The following is a 23,283-nucleotide window of genomic DNA, read 5'->3' on the forward strand; positions in this document are numbered from 1 at the left end:
GTGACATTTTTATGGAAGTGTCAATCCTGGTTTATAAAATGGTTTAGTCTTGGTAGATTTTCTGGTTGCGTCACATTCCCCCAATTACTTGCGTCACAATGCTAGGTGCTTGCGAGTGAGTTAGTATTACTAATGTCACATATTTTAACATCAGTTTGAAGACATCCTTAATTGATTGGTGCATTTTTTAGGGTTGCAGCCTAATTACACTATCTCAGTTTTTTTCAGTAATTTCAAATTTTCTTTGTGATTTTTGTTTTAATTAAACTGAGTTGCACAGGTTGTAAGTCCTATTAATAGTGAACTTTATTTTAACTAGCTTTTTAGCAAATTTTTATTTAATATCACAAAAACTAAATGTAAACTTTTTATAGTCACTGTATATATAAAAAAATGAGTTTTACTTTACCTGCTGGTAATTTATGTGCATATTTTAGGACAACCTTTTCAAAAACTCATCTATGGTCATAAAAAATGCTTCAGGACAGTCAAGGTGTTCATGATAAGTTTCAAAGGTGCGAGCTTTGACTTGTCAAACAGGGCAATGTTGGTATTTAATAACACAAGTAATTAAACTGTTGACAAGACTAATTGCTTTGATAATGACCTCACTGAAAAGTGACTGTTTTGTGTCCTACTTTGGAAACAATAACAGGAAGAACTGGAAATGTAACAATCATTTTTTTGTGAGAGTTCAGAGAGTTTGCAGAGGTGGTAAAAATGCAAAAGTACTCCCATTTCCTATTGAAGTAGAATTACAATTACTTGCGTTTATATAAAAGTAGATGCAATCGAAGACCCTATTCAACAAGGGGGGGGGTGCAATTTTTTTTTTTTACTATTGGTGAAGATAGGAAAATGCGCATCCACGGGTTTTTGGGGGTTGGTTCAAAGTCACAAAACCTTTGCTGACAATTTTAGGAAAGGAACATGTTCAAAACACTGTAGAGTGCTTTCTTGGCCTTTCCATTTATTTCATTGTCAAAAGATTTGAGACGTGTTTTGAGTTATGAGCATGGCCACCAAACAAATTAAACTCGTAAATCAAGGCAACGCTGTTTTTAGTATTGTAATTTGGTAAGATGTGATGCCAAGATATAATGGACTAAAATTGGGGATTTAGTGGTTAAGGTGGGGTGTTGAAATGAAATTTTACGCCGTATTCTCTCTGTTTGTGCATAGGTCACATGACGGCGTCAACTTAATCCTCATTAAGCGTAGTAACAATGAATGCAGGAAGAGGCTGCTGCAATGACGACGAACGGCGGCTCACTATTTGGCAGGAAACGGCTCCTCTCGGCGGATTCCAAGAAAGCCTCAAGCGTCCCAGAAGTTCAAACTCATGACGAACAGTCTCCACCCCCTGGTGACGTGACGTGACCGCTCCTGCGCTGTTGTCCACGAGATAAAAGGCAAGAGACTTCATGATGACCAGATAGCGTTTTCTCCAGCCAACATTCTCTGTACCACTTATCTTCACTAGGGTTTCAAATATGTTAATATTTATAATACTGATACCGAATTTGAAGGATTGGTCACATAGTTCACACGCTTAATTTTTTTTGAAAAGGAAAATTTGAATAAAATTTTAAATTTGACTCCTTTAAACTTTAAAAAAAATCAATATCTTACTAATTATTTACAGAAAGAAGTCTCTCTCTCAGACAGACAGACAGACAGACAGAGAGAGAGAGAGAGACAGAGAGAGAGAGAGAGAGAGAGAGAGAGAGAGAGTTAGACAGACAGACAGACAGACAGACAGACAGACAGACAGACAGACAGACAGACAGACAGACACATAGTTAGATAGACAGATAGACAGATAGATAGATAGATAGATAGATAGATAGATAGATAGATAGATAGATAGATAGATAGATAGATAGATAGATAGATAGATAGATAGATAGGGTTAGAGAGACAGACAGACAGACAGACAGACAGACAGACAGACAGACAGACAGACAGACAGACAGACAGACAGACAGACACATAGTTAGATAGACAGATAGACATAGATAGATAGATAGATAGATAGATAGATAGATAGATAGATAGATAGATAGATAGATAGATAGATAGATAGATAGATAGATAGATAGATAGATAGATAGATAGATAGATAGATAGATAGATACATGGATGTCAAAGTGTACACTGTATTTTTTTGTTAGTTTCAGTTTTTTTAAGATGACGATGTATAGCTTGTTTATAATATAAAAAAGAGCATGTATAGTAAGGCTTTGTATGGCAGCCTTATGAGGGCCTATTGAGTTGCGCTCATGCCATCTGTGTGTCTTTTGTAAACCCGCTCTGTGGTATGGATACTGCTGGGGCCTGAATTTCCCTGAAGGAGTATTCCCAAGGGATTAATAAAGTTGAGTCTAAGTCTAAGTCTATAGTAAGGCTTTTTCTTTCTTTTTTTTAATAAAAATAAAATTTCAATGCAAGTCATGTGAGGGCGCCCGAGTGCCTTAAGCTGTAGTCAAGAAGAAGAAGAAGAGTCGTTTCACCCCTGTGTTTTGGGCCGTGGAGTCGGAGGAAAGATGGCGAGCTCCAAGGTGAAGCAGGACATGCCTCCTCCTGGGGGTTATGCCGGCTTCGACTACAAGCGAAATTTACCCAAAAGAGGACTCTCGGGTACACGCACCACACTCTCATCTTGCAAAGTTTGCAACAACTAAGTACACAAAGCGCCTCGGACTACCCTTACTTAAAGCGGCTCAATGCTAATGCTAACAAGCTACAGCGATGAGTTTCATGCAAAAATAACAATGACTTTTGTTTCAAATTTAAATTGATATTTGCACAAATATGATAATAATAATTGTTACTTACCTCTCAATGCTGCATACGAAGGTCTCCTCGCGCGAGATTACCTCTATTTTGAGTTCTATTTAATGCAGCTGGCATAAATACGTGATATTGGATCATTTCCTGTTGCGTTTGTCACAGTTAGGAATAAATAATCTTTGCAATTACACTCACAAATCCCTATTCAACAGGTTACAGCATGTTTGGCATTGGCATCGGCATCATGATATTCGGCTACTGGAGAATTTTTAAGTGGAACCGTGAGAGGAAGTAGGTTGTTGTATTTTAGGAAAACCGCTGCATCTGAAACACTGAGGTCAATGTTTGACCTTTTGTGATTCACAGGCGCTTGCAGATCGAGGAGCTGGAAGCCAGGATAGCCATGATGCCGCTATTGCAGGCGGAGCAAGACCGCAGGTGATGGTCTTGCTATATGTCATGTTTAAGCAATTAAAAGGCAACACTTTAGTAGAAACACGCATCAGTCGCACGTCCCAATACTTTTGTTCAATTGAAAAATGGGTCGCTTCTTTTGTCAGATATTCAGCCAAATTGCTGTTCCAATAATTTTGGAGAGGACTGTACTGTGACCCACATTCGCTGATACACTTTTTAGTTGTTTATTGCATGCAGAGAGAATAAACAAGATGGTTAATATTGTGGTTTTTCAACTATTATGGTATGGCTTGGTTTGTAATGACAATATTTCTTTCATGTTTTTAAATTGTTCTTTGGCAGGAGCTTGCGGATGTTGAGGGAAAATTTAGAAGAAGAGGCAATTCTCATGAAGGATGTTCCCGGGTGGAAGGTAAAATGGAGCGCACTCGTATATAAAAGTGACTTTTGAGTTGACGTACGCTAACACTGGTTGTTTGTCTTCCTCCAGGTGGGTGAGAGCGTCTTTCACACAGACCGCTGGGTACCCCCGATGTCCGAAGAACTCTTCAACCTCAGGCCCCGGGAAGAGTTTTTGCACAAGCGCTTTGGCTTCTTGTGGTATGTGTAACTCATCCCAAGTTTGGCCGGCCCGCTTCCCAACGCCACGTAGCCTCGGCTTCGTCTGCTTTGTACATGTTCCAATATTAAAGATGCATTTTCTGTTCCCACTTTGTGTGTGTATATAAATTATTTTGACCAAAGCACTGAGCATTTTTATGGTTAAATTGATCTGTTGCAATGTAAAGTTTGTAGTCTGTACTGTCACTTTTGTGTGGCTTAAATTTTGAGATTCAGCAAGTTTGAGGGCTATTAGGCAACATTTTGTTTCCAACAGATTTCTACTTGATCTTAAATTACACAGCACAATTGGGGTGGGTGGAACAATTCCCACAGTTCATTTTATTGTATACCCCAGGAGTATAACATTTAAAAGGTGTGAAATTGAAATAATGAATAGGAAACCCAAGTAGTTTTAGTCGATTTATTTAATAAATGCAGGAACAACATTAAACATTTTCAAAATGATCTCAATCTTGGAACTCCTTCGGCGATGTGCAAGTCTGTCCCCGCTGGCATTTTTCTTTAAGCACGCCGACACTTAACCACTCTGAGCCCCAATTTATTGTAGCAATCGATTGGGCCTGAAAATTCAATCAGCAGATATTGGGGGGGAAAAAAAAAACACAAATAAGTACTTTGTTGGTACATTGAATTATAAGATGTACAAGCGCCATTATCCCGATCAGGCAAACATGTTAAGCTTGACATTAAGGTATTTCTAGAAATACACTTCCAACTAGACAGAAAAATATTCTTTGGTTGCAGAATATTTTCAAGGTAACCGGTCAAAACAAGGACTTAAAATATTGTAATCTAAAAATAACACGTTTGACAAAAATATATTTTTAGAAATAAAAATCTCATTGTGCTGATCCCAAAACGTTTTTCCATTTTTAGAGATTATGAAATGGTAACCGTGGAATGGAATTAATGCAATCCGTATTGGGTCCACTTTTCTCAAAACAATTATTCGGGAAATTTAGCAAAATAAAACATACCCATTAGCTCCGACTGGCGCTGCCACCCATTGCCAAGCGTCTCTGGCGGAAACTCCCTTCAGCTGTGACATCCACAAGTCCAACCATCAGTTCAACCTGGAGAAAAAAAAGAACATGTCAAATCTGTGCACCAACACCATGATGCAACCCAAATACAATTTAAAAAAAAAAAAAAAAAAAATCCAACAGCATGCAACACTATTCATGGGCCTGAAACTCACCACTTAGTCAAATGTAAGACGTAAGAGTACATTTTTTAGGAGAATCTTTTGTGGCTCGTTACAAGGGGAGGCAAATTAGAGGACTAATGCAGTGAACTGAAGTGGACAGGTCAGTACAATCCATGACTCAAGAGGCCAGTGCTTTTTTTTGGTTGCCGTTTTGGTGAACTGATGGAGCAATTACATTCCAGGAGCTTCACAAACATTTCCTCAGGTATTAAAAAGAATTCGGAAAAAGGAAGGCTTTAGCGGCCATGTCATGTTTGTGGACGACTTGAGGCAAGAGGACTAGAAAAGAGCGACTGAACTTGAGGGCATTCATGGAAACAATGACAACTGAGTTGGAAGGATGTGAGCAAAGCAAAAGGAGATTTTTACCTCACGTGCATTGGCCTACTCTCCACATATGACCTAGGCAAGAGAGCAGCTTTCATCTCTGAGCAGCACTTGTTGGTAGGCGCAACGCTTCATTCTCCAAGGACTTGTGGGATTTGGAAGTAGCTGACCTCTTGAATGTAATGAAGCATTAACATGACCAGAACACCAGCTAAACGTTCCCAGCGACTGACTCGCTAGAGGGTTCGAGCCTGCACATTCACGTCGCCCAATCAAAAGTCTGAAAAGTCGGTCCGTTCTCAATGGAGGTTCAGATTGGGAAGCAGTCGGGCAGCTTTTGTTGACTAACTCAAATTTAGACTCCAAATGCATCCCTAGTTATCAACTAACGGACACGCTGCTAAAATAACGTCCCCCCATGCGACACTTTTTGAGGCAAGAATCCAAAGGTTATTTTCCACAATCTGTTTAATGGGCTCCATGAAGCCGAACTGACAAAAAAAAAAAAAAAGGGACCATACAAAGAACAAAGTACAAATCTGTTCCCGATCGTGAATTTGCTTTTTTGGAAACGAAGTTACATTTTTGTTTTGATCGCTTGACAAGATTAGTCCAATTTACAGCACATTTTTAAGAAATGCAAAATGTTGAGCACAGAAGATACCTTGGACAGACTGTAGCATGCTGCAATTAGCAACTTCATGAACAGCCGGCCACTTCGGATTTGTAGTTCACCAGTCTGAAAGGAATTCACGCTTTTGGGAAATTGCACACACAGGAGGCGCCAGCTAAGCTAAGTTGAATTGTAAAAAGGAAATTTGGCCGAGTATCCTCCTCCCCTCCCCCCTAAGTCTGTCAGGGCAAATGAATCTCGGTCCTCAGAGTGAAAACCTCGGAGGGAGGTCAGTCGGTGGTAACCTCAAAGAAACAAATGAGCCCCATCAACGGGATCAATATAAAAAAAAAGGACTCAAAACCACCAAACGTTCTGGAGGGGAAAAAATTAAAGGGCTCTGTGTGTGGCTGCGCAAAAACAAAAAGTCACGGCCTGGCCCAAGTCGGACCCCAAAATTCGAGGCTTCGTGGAATTGACCTACTCCTAACAGTTAACGAGAGTCGGGAAGGATTTGTGGTGACCCCCAACCAAAGCCAAGAATGTCAACTGCCATTTCCGTATTTGAACACGATTTCAGTTTTGCTTAAAAAAAGTAGGGGAATGACCAAAACTCAGGGCTACATTCGTTTTAAGATGCTTGGTTACTACAACAGAACTACAAAACTAAGGTCAGCAATAACAACATGGACGGGTTTTCTTGAGGAGCGCATCTTTGAAATACAGCCAGCCAAGTGATGATCTTGAATCGGGGAGATGTTTAGTTGTTTTCAGCTGAGGATAAGAAGTGGGCAGACAGGTAAAGACACTGAAAGTTCCTTAACAACATCCCACTCAACCCACCACAGTCCAGAAACCCTCCCACTGTTTTTTTTTTTTTTTTTTTGAACAAAGGGATCCCCCATTTCTCTCCCAATTTCAGCGGGAGCGAAGCAACGCCACTATCGTGCGCCAGGCTTGTTTCAATGCAGGGTGGACATTTTTTGGTCGCCTTCCCAAAAGACTGACGAGGCATCAAGCAGCAAAGGTGTAACAGACAGATGTGATATGTTGGGGCTGTGTGAGGTGTGGTCCCAAAACTTTAGACTGCTTTTAACAATAGGAGGAAAACATTGCATCACATGAAAAGGGGGGGAAAATAAATCAACAAAAATTCAACAGTGAGGTGTGGTTCCAGCCCCAACATAAGTCTACTCGGTATGAAAGCAACATTAATGCCTACCATAGTTGTCGTATCCATCGCGGTACGTGCTGGTACGGTCACCGCCATAGCCACCTTGTCCCCTGGAACAAAAAGAAATTTTAGCAAAAAATAAAATAATCCTAGGCAAAGTCAAGGTGTCACTGTTCAAAATATCCTTACCTATTGTCTCTGTAGCTGCCAGAGTAGCCGCCACTTCTGTAGCCGCCGCCACCACCACCGCCGCCGCTGCTAAAGCTTCTGTCTCCGCCTCCAAAGCTTCTGTCATTGTAACCCCTGTCGCCACCACCATATCCCCTGTCTCCATTATAACCACCTAAAAAAAAATAACACACGCACATTAGCGTTGCTCTAATAAAATACTCTATGCCCATAAAAAGGTTGGGACTAATCGCCCACCTCTACCTCTGGAATTCCCAAAACGGCCCCCACCACCACCTCGTGGTCCGCCGGAGCTGTATCCTCCCCTGGAGCGACCGCCCTTTCCTGCTTCGTCCACACGGATAGACCGGCCATCCAGAGTCTGTGGAAGACAGTTCATTTTTATTTCTCCAATCAAGTTTATTGTCCTATGTACAAAAGGAAATTTTGTAGATGAAAATGAATGAAATTCTTTCGCTGTCCGCTAAAGTGCCAGACAAGGTAAGGAGATTAAAAGGTTAATAAAAAGTTAAAAAAATAAAAAAACCACAATATATAAAAACCACAATATATACACGGTACATACAAATGTGAGGGATGTGCAATATAGGCCAGATATATAGATAATATAGTTTCACCATTGTGAAATTGTGATTTACCTTTCCGTTCATGGCCTCCAACGCATCCTTAGCATCTTCCACATTTTCATATTTCACGAAGCCAAAACCACGGGACCTTCCAGTCTCTTTGTCTCTGATCACATCCACTGGGGAGGGGGAGGGAAAAAAAAAAAATAAAACATTAAAAAAATACTCAGAGCACATGGAATAGTAAAACAGACTAAAAGATATAAATGTAAAGGAACATGTCGGGCTTAATGAAAGCAGAGGAATAGATGGAGGGATGAAAACAATTTGAGCCCACGATCAACGTACCCTTTTCGATGGATCCATATTTGCCGAAGGCCGACGCCAAGGAGTCCTCGGTCGTGGTGAAGTTCAAACCGCCAACGAACAACTTTCCCTCGTCCGACATCTTTAAAGTTGGGAGAAAACCAAACAAAAAATGGAACAGGTGTACATAGCGGATTTTGAAACTACGTCATTGCGTATTGCGCCACATACACGGAGTAAAACTAGGTCATTCATCCAAAAATAGCACATTAGGAAAAACAACAGTGGTCTACCTCAATATCCAAATTAAGTCGTATCCGCAAAAAATTCTATGTCGACAACAAATCATACAATCGATGGAAGCAAAGCGCCAGGCCTCGAGGCCGCAAACGTGGTCAGTAGCGTTAGCCTGATGCTAACTAGAGTTAGCATTTTCTTCCCCTTTCAGCGCCATTTTAAGTGCGGAGCTTCCTCTGCCCGCTTTGTTTCACCAATTGCCACCATTGCAATCTTTGCACCACACATCGCAGTTCACCCAAATACGTAAATGTGTCGAACATGTTAAAACACATATAAAAACACCATAAAAAAATAATCGATATCACGTAAACGCTTTAAATGCATTTTGCAGTTCTTCCATTTTCTCACATAGAAAACATTTTCAAATCAAAGAATTACACTATCGTGTATTAAAGTATATATACATAACGAAGCATTGAAAAACCCGCCTTGTACGCTACAGATGATTATATAGAAGTAGTGAAAAAAAAGAAAAAAAAAGCTTCTACCTTTCAGTGGGTGATGATTTCTCGAACGACTACGAGGAGCTGCAGAGGGAATGAGATCGCTGAGAGACCGTGCAAGTCTTTTGCTGTGGCAAAGCTCTCGATGGACCGCGACCACCAATCAGAGCAGACCACGTGACTCACCATACGGTCGTGTTTGCAGCACTTTACGATAAAATTTGCTCACTTACGCTAAGCGCTACTCTCTCTTTTATATCGTGACGAATGTTCCAAAACCGTAACGTAAACTAAATAAACAAAGGAGGCTATCACTAATCACTAGTTTAACATGTTTGAAAAGCGCTAGTACGTTGCTTTGTGTGTCAAAAGATCGTGATCGTGATGTTTTCCCTTCAACACCGCAATGCTATTTGTGACATAATAAACAGCCCATCCGTGATACGGGAATTATTATTATTTATTCTTATTATATTATTTTTCTGCTGTTTTTCGTGTTAAGATAATCTCTAAAGAATACATCTGGCTAGGTTGCTTTTTGAATCTTGTTTTGAATTATTTTAACTTTTTATATGTTAATACTAAATTGCATTGTGCGTCAGAATGGTTTTAATGGAGATCTTGTTTTTCTGGATTTAAATGAAAATCAAGGAAAGCATTCGTGTCACGTGACGTGATCCTGCAGCCCATAGCGCCATTCTGTCTCTTTGGCGCTCTTTTGTGCCGACCTTATGTGACGTCACTGATCTCGTGTCGACTTCGACTCAAAATGGCCGTTTCCCCCGCTATAGTGTTGGACCTATTATCTCTGAAGCTTGTAATGTGTTTTGTATTGTCTTTAGTAAGTAATTGATAATAAACAAAGAAGTTGTACCTTGGTTGTTCACTTCTGCGGCTGAAGTCATGACCACAGAATGGTAGTTTCTAGTATGCCCCCATTGACCAGATATGCTTACTGCATTTAGAGGAGCACACTGAAATGCTCTTCCCCTACCTCGCATTATAATTTTAGTATACATTTGTGTTATATATTTGTTTAGCGGTGTGTCATCAGGATTTTTCTGATGTGATGAGGAGCAGTGCAAAGAATGAATAGATGGAAATATACGCCTTTGGCATTTAATACAAGTTCAATCAAGTCGAACAACATTTTATGAGCAACAAAGTTTACGAGACTGCTCCTCCCTCATCTTAGTCAGGTAATGTAAACAGTGCCACCTCGTGGTTCCTCTGGAAATATTTCATAATCACTTCCTGATAACAGGGAATGAAACTGAGGCTGTAGGTTAACTCTTTTTTTTTCCAAGTCTAATCGTACTTGGAGCAAGGATAATATAGTCAGTTATTTTCAGTTATGCATTAGCAGAGAATATATGTTGGAATTAAATGACCCAAATTGTGTTTGGTCAGTTATTTCTTTTCATAACTCAATAAACAAGTAGCATGTGCACAAGGGATGACGCACATAGTAACTTCAAGTCCACTCCACTTGGCCCACTGCCATGGAGATTATGATCGATGGTGGCGCCGATACGGGTGAGCTGGTTGTGAAAATTGGGAACTTCTGCGACTTTGCTTGTGATGACGCCGTTGGTCCAACAGAGACTGCAAGTGCTTTAGCTTGCCGTGCAGTGTCTGATTCTCTTCTGAGTTTATGTGGACTTGGCAAGCCTCTTCAGCCCTTTGTTTGCACTTGTGCTCCGGTGCTGGCGGGTCCAAAGGGGGACAAATGGATGTCGGAGCCCCTTGGTGTAGTGAGGCAGCTCGGAGGAGGTCATCGAGGATCTGCAGAATAATGGCGATGCCGCGGTGACGATGGCTAACGTTGCTCCGACTGCACGGCACCAGAGTGCCTGATGGGGAATGAAAGGAAATTGCATTTCACATTTGCTATTATTTATAGTATTGTCACGGAAATGAATCAATTGATGCTTAATATAATACTTTGAATCCAATTGAGCCGGGAACCTCTCAAATGTGATATAGACACGCTAACCAAAACTTTTTTGGCAGACCGATAATAATTCTTCATCAATCCGGACTCACCTGAGAAAGTTCCAGAGCACACCCCTTGAGAGTGACTGACAAAACTTTCTATCACTGCACCCGGTTGCTTGATCGATTCAGGAGTGAAGGAAGGAAAAGACTGTAACATATCAAGGACGAGAATATAAACAGTGTCCAGGAGAAGACAATGTATACAATTCAACTGGGCTGACCTCTCTGACGGTGGAAGCAGGTAATGGACTCCGAGGTGCAGCAGTGGAGTCACTGAAACAAACCGGCGTGGTGGCTGGAAGCGGGCAAGTTGCGTGGCAGGAAGGCGTTAAAAGAGTGGCGTGAGGACGGGAGTGATGAGAAGTTGCTTGGCGGTGGCAGTCCATAGAAGAAACAGCTCGGGGGTCGGATTGCATGGCCGAGTATGCGAGTGGGGGAGGAGAAGCTGCCGACGTGGTGGTCATGTCAGTGGGGGAGCAGCAACTCCGAGCAGACCGGCCCATGTTGACCTTTGGGGGTGGGCTGCTAAGAGCTCCCGAGGCTTTGTCCAGCTGAAGCTTAGCCACATCCTGAGCAGACAGCTGGAGCTGCACATGCATTGTGTGGATACCCACTGCCAGTTTAATGGCCAAAGGTGAACGTCCAGACAGGAAATCACTGATCTGCATGAACAGAGTTGAAACTAGTATTACGCAAGTAAACGATTGTACTGCAGTACGCTACAAGTAGCCTGATAATATCGAATGTACATTTAGCCCAGTCGTTGCAAATCATTGTAGTTTGCACTTTTACCTCGCATTCTGTTAACTTCTCCAAAACCTCGACCATCCTCTTGACTCTGGCACTAGAAGACTGTGGAGGAAAATTCAATGAAATCATGTCTCATGTCACCCAAAATGTGTGGTCGTATTCTCTGTTTTTTTTTTTTTTTTAACTTACAAATAACCCAGCTTCAACTGCAACAGGCACCTGTAAGGTGAGTCTGCTGACATCTGCTACACCTTGCTCCAGTAGTTTCCCTGTAGTCAATTGCCTATCACAACGAAAGGGGAGAAATTATTAATACTGTTCGAATGGGGTGAAAAAAGTACTCACATTCTGTACTTAAGTAAAGATACATATACTTGTGTTAGAAAATAAAGTCAGTCCTTTATTCGAGGAAAAGTACTAGACTCTAAACTCTACTACTGCATATTTAACTATTAAAAGTGAATTGAGGCGCTCCCTTTAGACAGTACTTTGCTGCCACCTTGTGGCTTTTACAGGCAATCCGAAAAATTAATACCCATGCAAAGCACACGTACCTGGAAAAAAATTACTTCTATAGCACAATACTTGTACTTAATTACTTCCACGACTGGATTTAAGAAAAGTGACAGAGGCTTACTTGTTTTGGTGCAGGAGGACGATTCTGTCCTTGTGCACGTTCAGTTGACGAGAGAGGCGCGTCCTCAGCCCGTCCACAGTCTCTCCACTTGGGACGACGAGCTCCAATGGGCCGCCGGTGGAGCTCGAGTCGACGATAAGACGCATAGTGGAGAAGCTGCCGACTGACGCCTCCTTCAAATGTACTCAATGCGGGTAGAGGGTACAATTGCAAAAGCCAATTTTAAAAGCGACTCATCGGCTCTATGACGTTACGCCAATATATTATCGTTCCAGGTTTTCAGATTAAATAAACGTTGAGGGAGAAGATGAAATCCTGCACACAATTTGTAACTAGTGTCCGTTTGGCGTCTGCAACCCTTCTACTACCACAGAAGACGGTCGTTGGTAAGACCCGCCCATCCAAACTCACAGCCAATCAAAGACAGAGAGAAAAACCAGAATGGGTCGTCCAATAGAAACGGCTGTTTTGGAGAAGGTACCGTCAATTGATCCCACATATAATACAAACACAAACATTATATAGTTAAAAAATACATGACGATATAATAGTAGAGCTGGGCGTTACAAAAAAAACATATTTCCTATTTTAATTGACCTTTCCCCAATGCTTATATAAAAAAGTCCAATGACATCATTCAAAACCAGATTCTCTTTTTGCATTACTTCACATAATAAAAAAATACCCCCTCAATTTCAACATAAAACAAAATATTTTTTATATAATTGAGTTTTTCCAAAACATGCATAAACGTGCTCCTCATCAATGTTCTACCCGTATGTCATATTTTGGTTTGCAGCACCACTGCAGTGGATTACAACATATGTTAAGGATTCACTTGATCGTTAAAATGGTGAGAACATGTCTGCTCTTTGGATTGTACAAAACACCTCTCTGATCTCTACCTCTTTAGTATTCACCTCTCGTGCGCAGTCGGGTTTCGGGGCTGCACCTGTCACATGATGCACGGATGAAAGCACAGCCTGCAAGGGCAGAGAAATGCGACGAATACGTGTCTCCTCTCCTCACTAGGGCTAAAAATAGGCACACCCACAACACCCCCTGCTTTTTCCGGTTTGCGTCACACCTTCACTCGCTCCAAAATCACCTACATACTTATTGTTCTCATCTATCGCCATCGAGAGACATTGCATTAATTGATGTCCTTGGAATTGTGACGTATATGAGCGCCTACACACGTGAGCTGCATTTTCCTTGCATTGAACTTCCCTCACTCACTCACTCACTCACTCACTCACTCACTCACTCACTCACTCACTCACTCACTCACTCACTCACTCACTCACTCACTCACTCACTCACTCACTCACTCACTCACTCACTCACTCACTCAGGATAGGTTATGAGAAGGGAGGGGTGGCCTACTTGACATTCTCATAGTCTCGCCAAGAACAATTCCACAGGATGTCCTGCTCTTCGGCGCCTGCGCCGACGAAACTCTGACGTCAGAGCTACTGGAGCAAACACAGCACGCACGCACACACGGACACTGCGTTCTTTTTCTTCTTGGCATTCCTCCCGCACCTCTCTGCCATCATTCCCCAGATGTGCCAAATTCTCTGGCATGTCACACCTCAGAGCTTGGAAATTCACGTAGTCATAAAAATCACGATTACACAAAAGAAATGTGAAACGCCAGTTATTGAATTAACCAATAATGAACAATGTAAATACCAGGTAATAAAAGCTGGAATTTTGGTTATTTTTTTTCTTTAGATTTCGCATGTTTTGCAAAGATTTAGGACCCAAACTTTATAATTGTTATTTAAAACTATTTATCACCTTGTTTCAGGTACATCTGTGATTTCATTTCACGACAGCTGCGTTTTGTGAGTTGCTGTTGCAGTTTTTGCAAATAAACATAATAAACTGGATGACAATTTTACAATAATTGCACATATATTGTATTCATTTGATCACTTTTAACAAGCCTACAAAATACCTATACCTTCATCACTTTGAATGTTGCATATCAACTTACTTGCAGACATAGGCCTCAAACTGAAATGTTTTCCCAGTGGGCCCAGTGGAGTCTTGGACCAGCTATGGGGATGGCGTAATGCTGCCACCGTGTGGTATAAAACCAGACTACAACATTGTCTTTACATGATGACGTTCATCACTCCTATGAATGAACAAAAAAAACACGCATCCAGTTGATTCAGACGTTGCCTTTTTTTTTATCTGCCAGTAAAAAATGAGGTAGCGTCTAATTTAACTGCATCACACCATTAATCGATTATAAGACGATGGATAGCAGCAGGATGTGAACGGGAGGGCAGAGGGAGGGGGATGGATGAGGGTGGGGAGGGGTGCATGGGGAGTCTCCGCCATCTCGCATCATCATCATCATCAGTAGAAGCAGCATCGTCAGGGCTGATCACGTGGTACGTCGGAAGCAGGGACGGGCGGGGAGAGTGGGTGTGTCCTATGGCGTGTGCTTTTCATTCATAACTCCGGCTCTTCTCCGAGCTCCCCCTGATTCAAGGATGCAGACGGGGGGCAGGCTGGACCGGAACCTTCGGTCCCCACGGATCAGCCCCGAGCTCACAGAGAACGACCCCCACCACCACCACCAGGTACGCACACAGGCGAGTTGATGATGATGATGTGATACTTTATAGTCTGATTACATAAGAACATATTTGACGGTCGTGGATGATTGCACTCACCGTGATTTACTTCCACGCAGGCGGGCTGGCAGCAGCGGGGCATGTGGGACGCGGGAGAGTGGATGAGGATGATGAGGCTCTCCGTGTAGTCACAGCCCGGCGGAGGGAAGCGGCTTCAACACCTTCTGTTTAGAACGTAAGATGCAACACACACCAGATATTTTTTTGTTGGAACTGAGTGACTGGAGTGTCTGGATAGCACCCACCCAACCCACAACTGCTGCAAACACAGGAAGCATTGAGAGAGTGTTTCCAAACCTTTAAGGGCGCTGTTATGCCAAACAAAAATGACACCAAAATAATGATAAATGAATGGCAACAGGTGAATTTGTGGGGTAGTTGTACTTTCTGCCATCTAGCGGAAGAGGATGGAATTGTTCTGCCTGTCACCATGTCGCTGGCATAGATGAAAAATACTATTGTGAAATATTTTTTTTCTTACAAATGCAACTTTTGTTTTGCATGAAATTATGACTTTTACTTAAAAAAAAGGGTGCTGGGTCCTTGCCTAATAATGATTTTATTCTCTTAAAAATTCTACTTTTATTTCCAAAAATATTTCACAAAAAGAATTGTTTTATTCTCCTGGAGAAAAACGACTATTTCTGGGATTAGGTTTATTGATGTTTTTTTAAAAAAAAATAATTTCTTAGCTTACTTAAAAGTACAAAAAAAACAATATTGACTGCAAATAATGTTTATTTTTCCCTCAAATATATACTGAAAAAGAAACATTTCTTCCCATAGAAAACAAGGCATTCTTGTGCGTCATTGTGCAAAGCACAATTGCATTACAAAGCACATAAAATACAAATAATGACTTCTCTAAGAATGTCATTCAGTTCGTCCGGCAGACATTATTTTGAAAATTGTGTACCGACTGAGTCATTCATTCTCACATTGGGCGATAATCTACATCAAAGCCAGCCTATAATTACACTAAGAAACCCTTATGATCTTCTCCAGAAAATTGAAATGACCCACCGATTATGACTCATTAACCACAGTAAGCAGAACGTGTGGTCAGGTGTGTGCGTGCGGAGAGCTCATCATCCTAACAAAGCTACCTTAGCACTGTTGGTATGAGATATTACATAAAATATCATCTGAGTCACATGGCTTGAGAATGTGCAGCAGTGTGCATATGTGTGTGTGTGTGTCGGGAATGCTACCAAGGACTTGACGTGTACATAATGTGAGTGCTTTTGCCTCATTCTGTCTCACAAGCACATCGAAATGTTCCATTGTTTGACAAAACCATCTGCGATACAAACAATCTGCACAAGCGTTTTCCAGAACATGCATTTTCAAAAGCGACAGTATCTCCGCAAATGCACTTGTTCGATACTAATCCTTTACCTTTTACAGCAGGGCGCTCAGAAGCGATAACATTTTTTGGAACGAGGGAGGGCTTAATCCTCCAAGCCTTCTAAAATAATCAACCATGAGGATGTGTCCAGATTGTGATTGTTGGAAAGCCTTTTATACTAATTATTTGTTGAGCTGGGAATTACTGTCATCAGCGATAACAGCTTTAGAAGAGTGTTGCAGAAAAACTGAAAATCAGTCGTTTTTTTTTTATAATGGCCCTCAGCGTTTATAGCCGCCTGTGCTGGGGATGTTTTTTTTTTTTTAATCTATTTTTATCAGACAGTGTTGACATAATCACCCCAAAATGGTTGTAATCCAATCATCCAGGACTGACTGTATGTCAATACCAAAGAGATTTGTTGTTGTTGGATTCTCTCTGACTTTGGTGTTCCTCTGCAGGCTTCGCCCACTCTGACCTGGACCATGAGCAATGATTCGCCTGCTCTGACAAGTCTGACGGAGAACTCTACTGTAAGTAACCCTGCGCCGGCAACACAAATGTATCCATCTTGAAACACCTTGATCTGTAGTCCAACAAACGTTACATCCTGCATTTCCCTGTAGGCCTTAGATGAATATAGGCCAGGGCTTAATATAAAATAGTGCACGCTTGCTGAGGCATGCAGAAGCACAAAGAACATGCATTAGAGGCAGGATATTTATTTAAATCAAAAAATACACAGGGCAGCACAGTGCAATAGTGGTTGGCACGTCTGCCTCACAGTTCTGAGGGTTCAAATCTCTTCCTGTATGTTCTAACTGTGCTTTTCCACTATTAGGCATTACACATTATAAGCCTTAAAACAACAAAAGCTTGGACCAGCCTGCACACTCCCCGTGTTAGCATTAGCATCAGTGCTAACATTCACAGATATTTCAGCTATTTCTACACAAATCATGGAGCAACACATGCAGACAGGCAATATCCACAGGAATGTATTATTGATCCTCTGAGAAAAACTTTCAGCTCATTGAATTGAGACCATTTGTATGTAGATTATACTGCCCCCAGGTGGCCAAGGCATGCACAGCAGAGGAAAGCCACACTAGCGCAATGATCTCACATTTGATTTTACACTCGATAAAGTGAAATTTTATAAAACGCAATTTTTCATGTTATTTTGGGAAGACAAGGTGACTTTTTTTTTAAAATGCAGACATGATTGAATGTCACTATAGTCATATATAAATTGTGTATATTCCACAATGGTGCTTTAAACTTTGCACCGCCTAAATATTCAAGTTGCTCATCCCCAGTAAGATGCAGGAGGCTCGGCTCGCTTCGGGGATTGCTCACGAGCGTCTGCATCCTCCTCCGTTTCCATTTTTAGCCTTTGGAGGCCTCATTTCCCCCACTCATTGAGAAGCGCTTGAAAATTGAATTAAGGGTTTGGCTGACGTTTCGATTAGCGTCTGCGAAGCTCGCTCAGCCAAGATGCTCAGAGTATTCATCAGCGAGAGTGCTATCTCTTTGCACGTGCGAGTCTACCCGAGGATGAGAATCACTGTGAGGAGTTAGCAACTCCTCAGTGTTAATTTAAATTCTTATCAAAAAAAAAAGTCCACAACTTTGACAAAAATACATGTTTGTCAGCCGTTTTCATCCAGGTTGCACACGTGGGTGTCGAGCGCGAAATAGAACAAACGTCCTCATCTTTTTTTGGGAACAAAACGAGAGCGCGGAAGTGTACATGCAGTCGCCTACGACTAAAAGCGGCCCCGCTGCTTTTCCCCACCAGGATGTGCCTCTGTCGGCGGACCAGGTGGAAAATTATGTGCTACTCTTGGTACTGCTGAGTGTTTTCGCCGGGGGGACGCTGGTACTGCTCTCCCTGCTGCTGCTCTTCTGCCACCGCTGCTGCATGGGTGGGCGACGTTACTCTAGGTGAGCGCTCTACACTTAGTTTGACTCTATCGGGATAACCGGTGAGCATCCGTAGAACTTCTGCAGAACCTGAGATGATCAACTATGTGTATCAGTGATGTATAGTGACAGGGAGAACAATTTAAAACACAAAAACTCAAGAGATGTGTCCTTTTCAGAGCAAGTGATGACCCTGAGAAGACAAACACGACTTACGTTGACGATTCTCAGCCCACCCAAGGTCAGAAGTCGTACAGTCACCATTTCCGCAATATCCGTCATCACTTCTCACACTTGGTTGCCTCGCTCAGAGATCACCATTCGACTGGATGAAACGGACGCCCTGTCAGCTTCCAGCTGCCACGACGGGGAGTCCGAGAGGTTCGTTTCCACCATGCTGACGGGTCGCAGGGTCTCCTTCAATGAATCTGCGTTGTACGAACAGGAGAAGATGACAGAGGATAAAGGACGCAGGTGCCAAAGCACAAAAGCAATATTTTTGTAAATCTAACATGGACAATTTTTCATTATAATTGCGTAATCACTGATTTCAGATGATTTTCCTTTGCATTTTCAGATATACTCTGACTGAGGGGGATTTCCATCACCTGAAAAAAGCCCGGCTGACTCACCTCCACCTGGCGCCGGCCCCGTGCGACCTTAAGATCCTCACCATCATGGAGTGCGACTCAAATGAGAGCAGTTCTGTTAACATTAGCGAAGCTCCAACTCCTAAACTCCCCCTCACTATCTACCAGGTAATTGCGATCCATCGCACCTTAATTGAGCAGAATTTCAGATGGACAATATATTCTTTCTCTGTCAGCCGACTGAGAGAAGAGTGTCTGACTGGTTGGGTCAAAGTCTTAGTGGAGGTCTACCAGGTGACACACATCACTCCATCGTCCTGGATCAGATTCCCAGACGGGGCTCGCTGACTGTAGGCATCGGCCATTTGTATTTCGTCAACTGAACATCTACAGTCTTTGGCTAAACTTCACTCTCAATCACCAGATGGAGGCTCTTGCGGGCAGAGGAGCTGACCACATGACCACCAATACTTCTGGGCAGACTTCAGTTTTACAGTTCTTGTCAAAGCTGCGACGCCACACCAGTCTGGAGGGAGCTGGACCTTATTTCAAGAGGTGGAAGTTTGATGGGAGTCACCGGGCCGCCAGTCTCGATGCTAAAGGTTTGTGAAGAAGTGTTATTATGAAACCCCGATTGGGAATTATGAACCGTTATTAAAAAGTGGGATGGGTCAACCAGGGTCCCCGAAGAGAAGACCCTTCCAGCGGCAGAGAGCTGCGAGTGAAACCACTGACCACACTGAAGATGATTCTTCTCTTCGAAATGGTGCAACGGGGTCTTTCCCACAAACTCCAAGTCAGACCAGTGGCCTCCAGTCTCTGTCTGCTGAATCTCTGACTCAACCTTCTGTGGATCAAACCACCTCCGTCTTCTTCCACAGGTAACATTACTCAGGTCAAGTCATTCAGTATGACTCGAGAGCAGGTCTTGATTAAAATGACCATTTTGTCATTGTGTTCAGGCAAAATCTGGGGACTATGGTGGGGGAGTTCGCTGGTAACAGCAGGAGTGAAGTACCATCTTGGGAAACAGATGATTGCTCTAACCAGAGACAAAAGAACACCTTAGACAATCAGTCAGGAATAGAGGAAGGATTAAAACCAGATGCGGTCACAAGGACTGAGAGCGGCAGGGTTGATACGGAACCTCTAGAGGAGGATGACTTGTTTGATCCACAGCAGGAAGCCAAAGTTGTTCAGCTTGAAGATTCACCCACGGAAACTGGAGACGGCGTAATGTTGGATCTGAGGCAAAATTGCGAGATGGAAGTAGATGAAGAAGTGCTGTTAGGAGTTGACAGCAGACCAAGGGCAGATTCAGGTTCTTCTCTTTCATTTGGGCTTCGGCAGGAGATCTTGGAGGCTCAACCATCTCTTTACAGAGACATCTGGAGCTTGCGAGCCTCCCTGGAGCAATACGCCTCCTCGGACCAGAGCAGCACCGACAGGGAGTCCATCCGTAGCGATGCCGAAAGCGTCTCGTCACTCGGCTGCGCCGGAGCCCGGACTGGGCAGTTGAGTAGCTGCTTGTCCCAAGACCTGGATGATGAACCTGACGGAGAAGGGGAGGTGATGGAGGGCGACGTCAGAGGGGCGGCGGGCGGGGCCAGCGAGATGGGAAGTGGCGTCGACGGAGAGGTGGGTAACCGCAAGCTCCTCCAGATGGATAGCGGCTATACCTCCATTGAAACGCCATCCAAGGGGCCGGAGGAGTTGCGAATTTTCGGGACTCCCGCAGCCCCTCGTGGGAAGACAGCCACAGAGAGGAGGTTGTTCTTCACAAGCTCAGGGAGGAAAGGTTCTGTGTGCGAGAGCACTGACACCAGGTTGTTCCAGGAGGAGCTAGAAGACGATTTAACCGAAAGCACAGAGGAGAAACACAAAGGTAGTCTCTCGCTCCACGAACCGTATCCCCTCGTCAAACCTCTTCATCCTCAGAAACAAGAAGCTCTGTCACACATATCATCTCAGCTCTTGAAGCCGACCTCTCAGCCCGGCGTCCCTCACCGACCTCGTCTACATCGCCGCGACTACAGCATCGATGAGAAGACGGACGCGCTTTTTAACGAGTTCCTCCGACACGACCCGAGGTTCGACCAGCCAGAATCGCCGTTTCGAACCAGGCACCGCTCCAGAGTACACCTACGGAAGCAGTGGCAAAGACACAAGCAATACAGCGACCCCGGATCGGGGGCCGGGGGTCGTTATTCGCCATCTCTGGAGAGGCAGAGGTTCACGCCGCTCCCGAGAGGTGACAGCGCCAGTTACCCTCTGGACACCAGGTACCACAGCACATTGTCGCGCATCGCCAGCGCGGCAGACGAAGAAGCCAGTGAGATTGCGGCCTGCGAGGAGGCAGCCAAAGAGAGCGCACAGGACGCATCAAGAGACGGCGGCACCTCGGAGATGAGAACCGACGAGACCGCGAGCGGCCAGGACGACGTTCCTTCTTCCGACACAAAAAGCACAAGCCCTCAGCAGCCCCCCGCACGCTGTATGGATCCTCGAGTTGACAACAGGAACAACAACAGCAGCCCGTCCAGCAGCCTGACAGACAAACTGGCAGTGGCGGTGGAGGAGAGGCTCTACGGCGGCCTACGGAGGGCCGAGCTCGCCCAGGGAGGAACCCGGAGCGTGGTCGCGGCCTCACACACCGCCTCGCCTGACCACAGCCCCAAGTAACTCTTGTATCCTAGATTTTCATATATGAAAATGTTTGGTCAATTATTCTGACATGTGGGCATCACAAATACAGTGAACCTTCCCAAAGCTATTTAAAAAAAAAAACTTTATCAAACACTTAAAACATACTGAAAGACAAATTTGCTTTTAAAGTACAGTTCCTTAATTTTATAGCAAAGCTTACTTGTTTGTCACTCTCAGCTGAAATCCAACACTCAAAGCCTAAAAATTGAAATCCACTAGCTTAAGGCTAACAAATAATGTGAAACGTCATAGATAGGCTATTGGAAATTAGCATAAAGTCATTTTAAACTTTCAAACACAGCTTGAGCATCCAACAATACTCACAGGCAAAAAAGAAAAACTGCGATACAGCGAGGGAACTTTGCATTCGAACCACACCGATGGCCGCATTTCCTCTCAGACCTGAATCTCCACTGTGATGCCATGTGCTTTGACGCCTCTTTTTTTTTTTTTCCTGCTCGACATATTGCACAGAATAACAGAATTTAGCACATCCATCTTTAGAAATATTTTGAAACAAGTTGTGAGTTTACCGCATGCTACTACTACTATTATTACTGTATGTCAGAAACTGCGTGTCATTGAAAGACTGTATAGTTTTAAAGAAGAAATAATTTGTTGGGAAGAAACATCCATGTCACGATTTCTGTCATGAGAAAAAAATATCCTCCGCAAGTGTCCTTCTTGTATTAGTTTGTGTGAAGGGAGTATTTAACAACAAGGGACTTTTAGACACCACCAATGGTGAAGAGTGATTTTTTTGCACAACGAAGGGAATACAATGTTGGATTGATTTTTGTCTTTTCAAAAAAACATTTTTTAAAAATATTGGCAGGAAATTCTATGCGGAGCAAGACCAAAACAATTCTGTCCCATTGTGCTTTAAATTTTTTCATTACCATTACGGGTCAAAACATTAGGTACACCGGCACAAGGGGGAAAATATTTTTGGGTTATTTTTTTCCTGCTTTATAGATTTTTTATTTTTTTTTTACCCCCTCCCCCCACACTTTTTTCAGATTTCTCTTTTTTTATCAGATTTTTTTTATTGGGAGTTTTGGGGAAATTCCCCTGACTATATCGTTTCAACTGCATCAATTAAAACCAAAATCTTATCATGGAACAAAGTATTCATTTAAGTCTTCCTCAGTTTAAAAATTGTATTTTTTTTTAATTGTAAAATGCAATTGTACCTCCAATGTGCAACATTATTCGTTTTGTGCCCCCCCCCACCCTTCCTTTAAATGGAATAGGCCAGGATCAAACTGCCGCCACCATAAATCTTAACTGTACAGGGATTTTTTGTCATAATAGTCATACAAGTATGAAGTTGCCCACTGTATAATACAATGAAAATCAAGTTAGACAGCAGTAAAGACAAAAAGCGTTTGAATAGCAATACTGTCAACTCGTGGTTTAGAGATATTGCTGCAATTGCTGCAAAAGTGTGTGTCTGTCCCATGTTGAGCTTTGTATGTACAAATTCACATAGTGGATTAATTGTGGAGGACAAAAAACAGAAAAGATACTTCTCTGGTCTTTTCCATGCTATCATTAATGTAAATGCTATTTAATGATTTTTATTGCTCATACAGTATAAACCGCCATACTGTTTCCTCATGCCATAATAAATTCAATTTGCAGTTCTATGGTTATCCTTATGTTTGCAAAAACACGTGTGGATGTGAGAATTATCGTGGAAAATGGCAACTCAC

General features: G+C 42.7%; 4 protein-coding genes across 5 annotated transcripts; 2 read left to right on the forward strand and 2 right to left on the reverse strand.

The window, feature by feature from the left end:
- The first annotated feature begins 2,473 nt into the window (after window positions 1-2,473).
- On the forward strand, window positions 2,474-3,920 carry ndufa13 (NADH:ubiquinone oxidoreductase subunit A13). Its single transcript, XM_049747345.1, has 5 exons — window positions 2,474-2,640; window positions 3,006-3,084; window positions 3,160-3,231; window positions 3,553-3,622; window positions 3,701-3,920. The coding sequence occupies exons 1-5, from the start codon at window positions 2,547-2,549 to the stop codon at window positions 3,818-3,820; spliced, it is 435 nt and encodes a 144-aa protein (XP_049603302.1). The 5' UTR covers window positions 2,474-2,546; the 3' UTR covers window positions 3,821-3,920.
- A 1,898-nt stretch (window positions 3,921-5,818) lies between these two features.
- On the reverse strand, window positions 5,819-9,168 carry cirbpa (cold inducible RNA binding protein a). Of its 2 annotated transcripts, none has more exons than XM_049747334.1 (7): window positions 9,005-9,168; window positions 8,259-8,358; window positions 7,983-8,089; window positions 7,588-7,705; window positions 7,345-7,498; window positions 7,204-7,265; window positions 5,819-6,755 (listed from the first exon to the last, which is right to left on the reverse strand). In XM_049747334.1, exons 2-7 carry the CDS (start codon window positions 8,356-8,358, stop codon window positions 6,742-6,744), a joined length of 555 nt encoding a protein of 184 aa, XP_049603291.1. In that variant the 5' UTR covers window positions 9,005-9,168; the 3' UTR covers window positions 5,819-6,741. The 2 variants fall into 2 exon arrangements, with proteins under 2 accessions (XP_049603291.1, XP_049603290.1); XM_049747333.1 differs by having other exon boundaries at window positions 7,582-7,705.
- An 896-nt stretch (window positions 9,169-10,064) lies between these two features.
- LOC125984984 (midnolin) lies at window positions 10,065-14,084 on the reverse strand. Its single transcript, XM_049747356.2, has 6 exons — window positions 12,345-14,084; window positions 11,897-11,990; window positions 11,750-11,809; window positions 11,179-11,619; window positions 11,006-11,105; window positions 10,065-10,812 (listed from the first exon to the last, which is right to left on the reverse strand). The coding sequence occupies exons 1-6, from the start codon at window positions 12,488-12,490 to the stop codon at window positions 10,469-10,471; spliced, it is 1,185 nt and encodes a 394-aa protein (XP_049603313.1). The 5' UTR covers window positions 12,491-14,084; the 3' UTR covers window positions 10,065-10,468.
- A 668-nt stretch (window positions 14,085-14,752) lies between these two features.
- Window positions 14,753-23,215, forward strand: LOC125984981 (voltage-dependent calcium channel beta subunit-associated regulatory protein). Its single transcript, XM_049747351.2, has 11 exons — window positions 14,753-14,944; window positions 15,058-15,173; window positions 16,808-16,879; window positions 18,148-18,293; window positions 18,452-18,513; window positions 18,584-18,746; window positions 18,850-19,030; window positions 19,099-19,212; window positions 19,287-19,464; window positions 19,542-19,743; window positions 19,825-23,215. Exons 3-11 carry the CDS (start codon window positions 16,832-16,834, stop codon window positions 21,542-21,544), a joined length of 2,814 nt encoding a protein of 937 aa, XP_049603308.1. The 5' UTR covers window positions 14,753-14,944; window positions 15,058-15,173; window positions 16,808-16,831; the 3' UTR covers window positions 21,545-23,215.
- The last annotated feature ends 68 nt before the right edge of the window (window positions 23,216-23,283 follow it).

This window comes from Syngnathus scovelli, chromosome 17 (genome assembly GCF_024217435.2).
Source record: "Syngnathus scovelli strain Florida chromosome 17, RoL_Ssco_1.2, whole genome shotgun sequence".
In the NCBI taxonomy this organism is placed as follows: domain Eukaryota; kingdom Metazoa; phylum Chordata; class Actinopteri; order Syngnathiformes; family Syngnathidae; genus Syngnathus; species Syngnathus scovelli.

Excerpts from the sequence above, each read along its gene's own strand:
- ndufa13 (XM_049747345.1), top strand. The coding sequence starts at position 2,547 with ATGGCGAGCTCCAAGGTGAAGCAGGACATGCCTCCTCCTGGGGGTTAT. Across the intron at positions 3,085-3,159 it reads AAGTGGAACCGTGAGAGGAA|GCGCTTGCAGATCGAGGAGC; the intron begins GTAGGTTGTTGT and ends TGTGATTCACAG. Across the intron at positions 3,232-3,552 it reads CAGGCGGAGCAAGACCGCAG|GAGCTTGCGGATGTTGAGGG; the intron begins GTGATGGTCTTG and ends GTTCTTTGGCAG.
- LOC125984984 (XM_049747356.2), bottom strand. The coding sequence starts at position 12,490 with ATGCGTCTTATCGTCGACTCGAGCTCCACCGGCGGCCCATTGGAGCTC. Across the intron at positions 11,991-12,344 it reads GTCCTCCTGCACCAAAACAA|GCAATTGACTACAGGGAAAC; the intron begins GTAAGCCTCTGT and ends TCGTTGTGATAG. Across the intron at positions 11,620-11,749 it reads AGAAGTTAACAGAATGCGAG|ATCAGTGATTTCCTGTCTGG; the intron begins GTAAAAGTGCAA and ends CTGTTCATGCAG.
- LOC125984981 (XM_049747351.2), top strand. The coding sequence starts at position 16,832 with ATGAGCAATGATTCGCCTGCTCTGACAAGTCTGACGGAGAACTCTACT. Across the intron at positions 18,747-18,849 it reads ACAGAGGATAAAGGACGCAG|ATATACTCTGACTGAGGGGG; the intron begins GTGCCAAAGCAC and ends TTGCATTTTCAG. Across the intron at positions 19,465-19,541 it reads CGCCAGTCTCGATGCTAAAG|GGTCCCCGAAGAGAAGACCC; the intron begins GTTTGTGAAGAA and ends TGGGTCAACCAG.
- cirbpa (XM_049747333.1), bottom strand. The coding sequence starts at position 8,358 with ATGTCGGACGAGGGAAAGTTGTTCGTTGGCGGTTTGAACTTCACCACG. Across the intron at positions 7,499-7,581 it reads TGGGAATTCCAGAGGTAGAG|GTGGTTATAATGGAGACAGG; the intron begins GTGGGCGATTAG and ends ATTTTTTTTTAG. Across the intron at positions 7,266-7,344 it reads GGCAGCTACAGAGACAATAG|GGGACAAGGTGGCTATGGCG; the intron begins GTAAGGATATTT and ends TTTTTGTTCCAG.